This window comes from Mizuhopecten yessoensis, unplaced genomic scaffold (assembly GCF_002113885.1).
Source record: "Mizuhopecten yessoensis strain PY_sf001 unplaced genomic scaffold, ASM211388v2 scaffold9049, whole genome shotgun sequence".
Classification (NCBI taxonomy): domain Eukaryota; kingdom Metazoa; phylum Mollusca; class Bivalvia; order Pectinida; family Pectinidae; genus Mizuhopecten; species Mizuhopecten yessoensis.
Window position 1 is genome coordinate 580,473 of NW_018407853.1, and position 9,427 is coordinate 589,899.

General features: G+C 37.3%; 1 protein-coding gene across 1 annotated transcript; it reads left to right on the forward strand.

Annotated features, from left to right (window-relative positions):
- The first annotated feature begins 290 nt into the window (after nucleotides 1–290).
- LOC110457215 (vigilin-like) lies at nucleotides 291–2,408 on the forward strand. Its single transcript, XM_021508388.1, has one exon. The coding sequence runs from the start codon at nucleotides 291–293 to the stop codon at nucleotides 2,406–2,408; it is 2,118 nt and encodes a 705-aa protein (XP_021364063.1).
- The last annotated feature ends 7,019 nt before the right edge of the window (nucleotides 2,409–9,427 follow it).

The following is a 9,427-nucleotide window of genomic DNA, read 5'->3' on the forward strand; positions in this document are numbered from 1 at the left end:
CCCCCGATCATGTAATTGCAATCCTTTTATCAAATATATCTTATGCCCGATAATGATACTTAAATGTATCTAATATATATATTCATTAGTGTATATAATAATTAATAGATTGCAGCCCGTTCCTGCCCGTTTCTGTCCGTTCCTGCCCATTTCGCCCGTTCCTGCCCGTTCCTGTAAATCGTCTAACCGCTACGGGGCTGTCCCTGGCCGGGTATAGTATACTGGCTGGCGATATCGATTTATGAATCCCTTTTTGCGGTCATTAGTCGCACCAAACGACAAAAAACAAAATGGCAGGCTGTTTGGTAATTAGGGCACGAGGTTACCGGCTTCTCAATTCTGGACTAGCAAGTTTCGGTTCAATATGCAATGCAAAATGTTTGTTCCAAGACCTAGGATACAAATTCAAAATACCAAGGCCGTGTTCCTCTCTGACAAGGAACGGAAAAGCAATTCAGCGCCCAGTTATAAGCAAACCACGTGCGATTGTCGGCAGGCTCAATTATAATTACTCTACCACATCCGTAGCGACAGGAGAGCAAGGAACATCCAGAATTATAAACGATAGAAAGCACGCTGCTAAAGTGGTAACAGATTCGGATGCTGATGTGCATCGACTCATTTGTGGATTTCTCATCGGAAGAGATGGAGAGAACATTAAAAAGTTGCGATTGGAAACTGGGTTTGATTTTGACCTTGATACTAAAACAAATCGAGATCCAACAGGCCCAAGTCTTCTTGTTTTTGGGACAGATTCTGAAGTGTTAAAGAGTGCAACAGAAAAAATAACAGAAGAGGTACAAAAGATAAGAAACTGTCTAAAAAAAGTGTTTACAGATGAAGATGTTGACATTCATTATGAAATATGTAAACTTATCATTGGAGAAGGAGGACAAAACATACAAAGATTGAAATTGGAAACTGGTTTAGATTTTGAACTATCCAGTATCAGCACAGGCCTACTTGTAATTGGGACTGATGCTATAGTGTTGCAGAGTGCGACAGAGAAAGTAACACAAGAAGTACAAAGAATAAGAAACTGCATTGAAAAAGTGTTTACAGATGAGGATGTTGACATTCATGCCTGCATTGCAGGAAATATCATTGGAAAAGGAGGACAAAACATACAAAGATTGAAAATGGAAACCGGATTAGATTTTGAACTCTACAGTATCACCAAAGGCCTACTTGTAATTGGGACTGATGCTGAAATGTTGAAGAGTGCAACAGAACAAGTAACAAGAGAAGTTCAGAGAATGAGAAACTGCATAGAAAAAGTGTTAACAGATGAAGATGTTGACATTCATAATGAAATATATAGCAGTATCATTGGAAAAGGAGGGCAAAACAAACTAAGATTGAAAATGGAATCCGGATTAGATTTTGATCTCTCCCGTATCAGCACTGGCCTACTTGTTAGTGTGACTGATGCTGAAGTGTTGAAGAGTGCAACAGAAAAAGTAACACAAGAAGTGCAAAGAATAAGAAACTGCATGGAAAAGGTGTTTACAGATGAAGATATTAACATTCATACTAGAATATGTAGCGGTATCATTGGAAAAAGAGGACAAAACATACAAAGATTGAAATTGGAAACTGGATTAGATTTTGAACTTGAAATAATCAGCACTGGCCTACTTGTTCATGTGACTGATGCTGAAGTGTTGACAATTGCAATAGAACAAGTAACAAGAGAAGTTCAGAGAATGAGAAACTGCATTGAAAAGGTGTTTACAGATGAAGATGTTGACATTCATGCTAACATTGTAAGAAATATCATTGGAATAGGAGGACATAACAAACAAAGATTGAAAATGGAATCCGGATTAGATTTTGAACTAGACCGTATCAGCACAGGCCTACTTGTTCGTGTGACTGATTCTGAAGTGTTGAAGAGTGCAACAGAAAAAGTAACACAAGAAGTACAAAGAATAAGAAACTGCATAGAAAAAGTGTTCACAGATGAGGATGTTGACATTCATGCCTGCATTGTAAGAAATATCATTGGAAAAGGAGGACAAAACATACAAAGATTGCAATTGGTAACCGGATTAGATTTTGAACTCGACAGTAGCAACACGGGCCTACTTGTTCGTGTGACTGATGCTGAAATGTTGAAGAGTGCAACAGAACAAGTAACAAAAGAAGTCCAGAGAAGGAGAAACTGCATTGAAAAAGTGTTTACAGATGAAGATGTTGACATTCATGCTTACATTGTAAGAAATATCATTGGAAAAGGAGGACAAAACATACAAAGATTGAAATTGGAATCCGGATTAGATTTTGAACTCGACTGTATCAGCACTGGCCTACTTGTTCATGTGACAGATGCTGAAGTGTTGAAGAGTGCAACAGAAAATGTAACTCAAGAAGTACAAAGAATAAAGAACCGGTTAGAAAAAAACTGAACTTAGCAATATTAACACATTGAATATACTGATGCTCATCATCATTGCAGAATTTCAGGAATGGTCAGTAATAAATGATCAGAAGTCAAAGATTGAAACTCAAAGTATTAGTTTTTATCACATGATGTACTGTGTTATGCAGTGAATATACCCATGTCATATTTTTTTGCGTAACATGGGTTAATACTATTAACCCATGCAATATTACATGTATATGACCTATCAGCCCTGTGATTGGTTGTAAGTTTCAATTGTTTCAATTTTGTCGTCACGCCTAGGAAAAGAAGATGACGTCACAGACTTGCACACTGGAGTTAAAATGGCGGCTTTTTACATTTTAATTAAGGTTACATGAAAATTGTTGTGTTACACGAATAAATGCCACAAATCTTGATTAACCGGTATGTGATAAAAAGGATCTTGCACTCATTTTCTTTCACATGAAATTCATGAAACACGTCACAAATTTTTTCATTTTACTTTTAGCTCGCCACAGGCTCACTTAATTGAAAATTTTAAAATTTTATTTGATAGTATAATTTTAGAGCAGGTGATCTAAAAATGGCAACTCACTGACGATTTAAGTGATCAATCTAGCGTCAAAAAAGGTGAAATTTTGGCTTTTGTGAAGCGCAAGAAATACACAGAAATACACATTTTCAAAATGTCCTTTGAATTAGTCTTTTTTTTTAGCTCGCCTGGCCCAAAGGGCCAAGTGAGCTTATGCCGTGGCACATCATCCATCGACTGGCGTCAATATTTAACTTTATAAAACTTCTTCTGAATAACCAAAATGCCCAGGATGATGATATTTGGCCAGCAGCATGCTGGGATAAAGGGCCACCAAGTTTGTTCAAATAAATGACCTTCACACATATTCGAGGTCACAGGGGTCAAATATGTTAAAACCTTTAAACCACTGATGAATAACCAAAATGCCCAGGGTGATGATATTTGGACAGTAGCATGCTGGTATAAAGGGCTGCCAAATTTGTTCCAATGAATGACCTTCACTTATTTTCAATGTCTTGGGGGTCAAATGTCTAAAAATTCCTTTAAATGACTTCTGAAATACCATAAGATCCAGGATGATGATATCAGGCCAGTAGCATACTAGGAAAAAGGCTACTAAGTTTGTTCAGATATTTGGTAAGTAGCATGCTGGGATGAAGGGCTACCAAGTGTGTTAAAGTGAATAACCTTGACTTATAGTCAAGGTCACAGGGGTCAAATATGTTGGAAACTTTTGAACAACTTCTGAATAACCAAAAGTTGCAAGATGATTATATTTGGCCAATGAAATGATTGGATGAAGGCCTATCAGGTTTGTTCAAATAAATGACCTTCACGCATATTCAAAATATTTTAAACATATTTGACCCTTGTGACCTTGAATATAATTCAAGGTCACAGGGGTCAAATATGTTCAAAATGTTTAAATGACTTCTTCTGAATAACCAAAAACCCCAGGGTTATGATATCTGGCCAGTAGCATGCTGTGATAGAGGGCTACCAGGTTTGTTAAAATAAATGACTTCGACTTATATTCAAGGTCACGGGTCAAATATGTTAAAAAAAATTTAACAACTTCTGAATAATCAAAAGGCCCAGGATGATGATATTTAGCCCTTAATATGCTGGGATGAAGGGCTATCGAGTTCGTTGAAAATAATGACCTTGACGTATATTCAAGGTCACGGGTCAAATATGTTTAAAATCTTTTAACAACTTCTGAATAATCAAAAGGCCCAGGATGATGATATCTGGCCAGTAGAATGTTAGGATGAAGGACTACCAATTTTGTTCAAATAAATGACTTTGACTTATATTCAAGGTCGCAGGGATCAAATATGTTTAAAATCTTTAAATGACTTCTTCTGAATAACCATGTGACCCAGAATAATATCTGGCCAGTAGCATGCTAGGGTGAAGGGCTACCAAGTTTGTTAAAATGAATGACCTTGACTGATATTTAAGGTCACAGGGGTCAAATATGTTTAAAATCTTCATACAACTTTTCCTGAATAACCAAAAGGCCCAGGATGATGATACCTGGCCAGTAGCATGTTGGGATGAAGGACTACCAATTTTATTAAAATGAATGACCTTCACCTTTATTCAAGGTCACAGGGATCAAATTTCAACTTCTTCTGAATAACCAGAAGGTCCAGGGTGATGATATCTGGTCAGTAGTATGGTAGGATGAAGGGCTACCAAGTTTGTTCAAATAAATGGAGTCAAATATGTTAAAAGTCTTTAAACGACTAATTCTGAATAACCATGAGGCCCAGAATGTTGATATTTTGGCAGTTGCATGCTTGGATGAAGGCCTATTGAATAACCTTTACCCACTTTCAAGATCACATCTGGTCAGGTATGTTAAAAAAAACCTTTAAATGACCTAATCTCATTAAAGACAAAAATTCTATGGTGGTGATATTTGGCAAGTTGCAATCTGAGATGAAGGGCTATAAAGTTTGTTCAAAGTAATGACCTTGTTCGACTTTCAAGGTCACAGGGGCCAAATGTTTTAAAATCTTTTAACAGGTTCTTTTGAATGACTTATAGCCATAAATACTGACATTTTGCCTGTAGCTTTATTTTAGATCACTTTTAAGGTGACAAGTGTGATTGAAATCTCTGAAGAGTACATCATTAGGATCAAGTTATGCTGGAAACCAATACTCTTCAAGTAAAATGGGATTCACATATAAATAAGTACAGTTAGAAAATCCCGAACATATCAAATATCGTATCAAATTCCCCACTCAAAAACCCAGACCAAAAAGGCATCATTCTTCCCTCGAACTATACCCGAGTGGAATAAACTCCGACCTGACATTATTTCGAGCCCCACAACGGAATTATCCAAATCGGCCCTCTACCGTCACTTTTCAAACGCAAATTAGACCAACGCAAATTAGACCATCTCGTATCTTTTAAAAACGATCTCTTTCCATGTTTCACTCCTCGTCTGACATTTTATCTTCAAATTGTTGAAGTTGGTCAGTACCATTTAGAAGTAGAAGTAGAAGTCTTCATAGATAGAAAGGTCTGGAGTTGGTTTAAATTGGTTTAAATTTCAACAATCTTCTTCAGACCCAGTTATGCTGGAAACAAATACTCTTCATACGTGGAAGGATGTTGAGGTGCTTTGTCAAAATTGTGAATTTCATTACCCCCAGGCTTTATGTTCGCCCCTTGGGAGCACCCTGGGTGAAGTTTACTATAGTTTATATAGGAAAATGATACTTTTGGGTATATTTTGTTCATTTTCAATTGGAAATAATAAAACAGGATTTAAATTATAGCACTGAGATGACAGTTTGACACTATGAACATTTTGAGTCTGGTCCACCCTAAGGGGCTGAGGGGCGGGGCCCAAAAGGGTCAAATTGGTTTAAATTTCAGCAATCTTCTTCAGACCCAGTTATGCTGGAAACAAATACTCTTCATACGTGGAAGGATGTTGAGATGCTTTGTCAAAATTATGAATTCCATTACCCCCAGGCTCCACGTTCGCCCCTGGGAATGGGCTAAAGTTATAACTATTGTTTATTTAGGGAAATGATACTTTTGAGAATACTTTTGGGAATACTTTATTCATTTTCTATTGGAAATAATTCAGACTTGATTGGAATTATAATCATGAGTTGAAAGTTTGATGCTATGAATACTTTGACCCTGGCCTACCCCAAGGGGCTGAGGGGTGGGGACAAAAGGGGTCAAATTAGCTTAAATTTCAACAATCTTTTTCAGACCCAAATATGCTGCACACAAATACTCTTTGTATATAGATGTAAGGGTTTAAAGGTGGTTATCAAAACTTAAAATTTCATTAACTCCCGTACTTCATGCTCCCCCCTGGGTATGAGGTGAAATTTACTGTAGTTTCTGTTGGTTCATTTTCTGTTTGAAATTCAAAACCGATTGGAATTACATTGTATATAAGCATGAGCAGATGGTAGATGCTTAGAGCATTTGACCGTAACCAATCCCCAGGGGCTGAAGGGTGGAGCCCAGAATGAGGAGTCAGAGGTGCTAAAATTTCTTTGACCCAGACATGCTAGAATCAAATACGCTCCAGACTTAAATCTGCATGCTATTGAATTTCTGCATTTAAAATGACCTTGACCTACTTTCAAGGTCACAGGTGTCAAATGTTAAACAATTCAAACAACAATATTTAAAGAGGACTAGAGTCATGATACTTGGGTAAGTTATGTAGACCAGCAGTGCAATTTATTTTCTAAATTACAGTAATGAGGTCAAAGGTCAACTAAAAGTGCTAGTGGGGGTCAATGGTCAACATGGGTTATAAGCTTTAACAATCTTCTCAAGTTCCATAAAGCCAAAGGTCATGATATTTGGCCAGTAAGTACCTGGGATGGAGTGCTATACAGTTTCCTCATAAAAATGACCTTGACCTACTTTCAAGGTCACATGGGGTAAAATATGGTAAACGCTTAAAACAACAACATCCTAAGAACCATTTGGACTAGAGTCATAATACTTGGGTATGTTATGTAGACCAGCTGTGTGAATAGTTTTCTTTATAACAGTAATGAGGTCAAAGGTCAACTTTAAGTGCTTGTCAGGAGTCAAATGTTAACATAGGTTAAGAACTTTAAAAATCTTCTCAAGTTCCATAAGGCCCAGGGTCATGTTTTTTGGCCAGTAGGTACCTGGGATGAAGTGCTATAAAGTGTCCTCATTAAAACGACATTGACCTTGTTTCAAGGTCACAGGGGTCAAATATGTTAAAAATTTCAAACAACAACATCTTAAGAGCCATTTTGACTAGAGTTATAATATTTGGGTATGGTATATAGATCAGTTGTGTGAAGCTGGTCAACGTGGGTTTAAAGCTTCAAATTCCAAATTTCAAATTTCAAACAATTTCATAGAACCGTTTAAGAGATGTTAAAATGTCTTGTGTTCTAGGTACCAAATTTGTTCTGAAGTTACCTATATGTCAGTTTTATGTAACAAAAGAAACAGGTGAGCGATACAGGCACTTTGGGCCTCTTGTTCTGTTAAACGTCCTATTAACAGCTTAGGACATTTAGGTATGTGCCTCCATGTATGTTGTGGATGCGTGCATGTGTGCTGGAGACAGGGCACGATGGTTCACTTGCCCCCTTGTGATACTACTGATCTGATGAATACCATGCCGAAGGCACCCAGCACAGAATTCCGCCCGGTCACATTATACCGGCAACGGGTGAACCAGTTGTTGCCTTTACCCTTAATGCTGAATGTTAAGCAGAGAATAACAACTACCATTTTTACGGACTTTGGTATGTCCCGGCCAGGGGAAAGGCCCTTTGCCTCCTCACCTGGGTGAACGCTCAACATTAAAGCTAAACGCGAGGTATTGCCAAGCAAGGCACTAGGAAATAAAGGTAGTTAGAAGTGGAGAAAAATGTTAGATCCTAACTATTGCAATTGGTGCAGCAGATTGATTTTGGTCGCGTTTTTTGCAGGGGGGTTCTCGACATTGGTCGCCTCTTACGATACATGCAGTGGGTAACAGTAGATGTATTCTTTTCTCGATCCCCGACATGCAGGGTTGGATTTGAATAGTCCATCATCTGATGGTGGGCTTAAAGTGGTTATAACAAAGTCTGACATCTTGTTAACTTTTTTCCTCCTATTAAAGGGTGACATATAAAAAAAATAAGGACAAAATCTTTTCTTTTCAAAGTGCACATATTTATCTTTGTAATAAAGAAAGGTTTTTCCTCTCGCAGAGCCACCTGAAGATAAAAAAGTACTGTGATATATTTGTGATTCTAGGCTTAAAAGAGTCATTAAACATGTAAATAAGACAATTTAGTGCTGAAAAACAATTGGTTCTTGCCTACCGGTGTTCTCTTTTGCAACAAAACTTTGTCACCACCCTGGCTATTTCCTTTCTCAACTGATTGGATACAATGTTCTTCACCTATTAGATATCCACATATCTCAGATTTTTATGTAAAAGAAAGAAGTCGCAAGAGCCAATATTCTCGTATGTCAATGGATTAATATATGACTTGCCCATATAGTCTAGTATTACTTGGAACATACATCACTCTTAACAAGGAGGGACCATAATGTTACTACTGAGAATAGGAACGTTGGTACGTAAAAGTGACGTCTGAAAATAATAACTTTCTGGGACGGAAAGGAGCCGATACAGAGTCTGTCTGTCTGTCTCTCTGTCTGGGGTGACCATATAGTTCTCATGTTGTACGTAAAAGTAACGTATGAAAATAATAGCTTTCTGGGACGGAAAGGAGCCGACACAGAGTCTGTCTGTCTCTCTGTCTCTCTGTGTGTCTGTCTGTCTCACTGTCTGTCTGTCTGTCTCTCTGTCTGTATATCTATCTGTCTGTCTCTCTGTCTGTCTGTCTGTCTCTCTGTCTGAGGTGACCATATCGTTCTCATGTTGTAGGTAAATGCTAAGAAGTATAAACTGGAGGAGAGGATATAATGTACCTCAAATTTCAAGCATTTTGAGATATTAATTGGATCTAATGGAATTCGTTCTCGAACGTTTTTATTATTCCAAGACAACATCAATATATCTAAATTTGAAATTCAAAGACCGAGAACGTAACCATCTGCTCTTTAGCTTCATTAGAATACCAACTAAATTTGAAATTCAAAGACCGAGAACGTAACCATCTGCTCTTTAGCTTCATTAGAATACCGATTTGGCTAAAATGGAAAAAAATATCAGCCTTCCTCCCCGAAACTACGATATTTTTTGCACCAAATTCATAAAAAAATATCCACAAAAAGGAGAGGTTATGTGGAATATTCAAAATCCATGCTTGTTTGGTGCGACAACGTGAAAGTCTACAATATAATAAATAATTGAGAGTCAGTCGTGTATTGTGGTTTATATGGTTAATATTACATACACGGTTAGATTATTAGAAGGCCTTTCATCCAAGAATTTTAAGATTGACCAAATCGTAATACATATCCTTAATATTAATATCTGGTTGTTCCAGATTTGTTGGTTTGAT

Coding starts and splice junctions, on each gene's coding strand:
- LOC110457215 (XM_021508388.1), top strand. CDS start 291: ATGGCAGGCTGTTTGGTAATTAGGGCACGAGGTTACCGGCTTCTCAAT.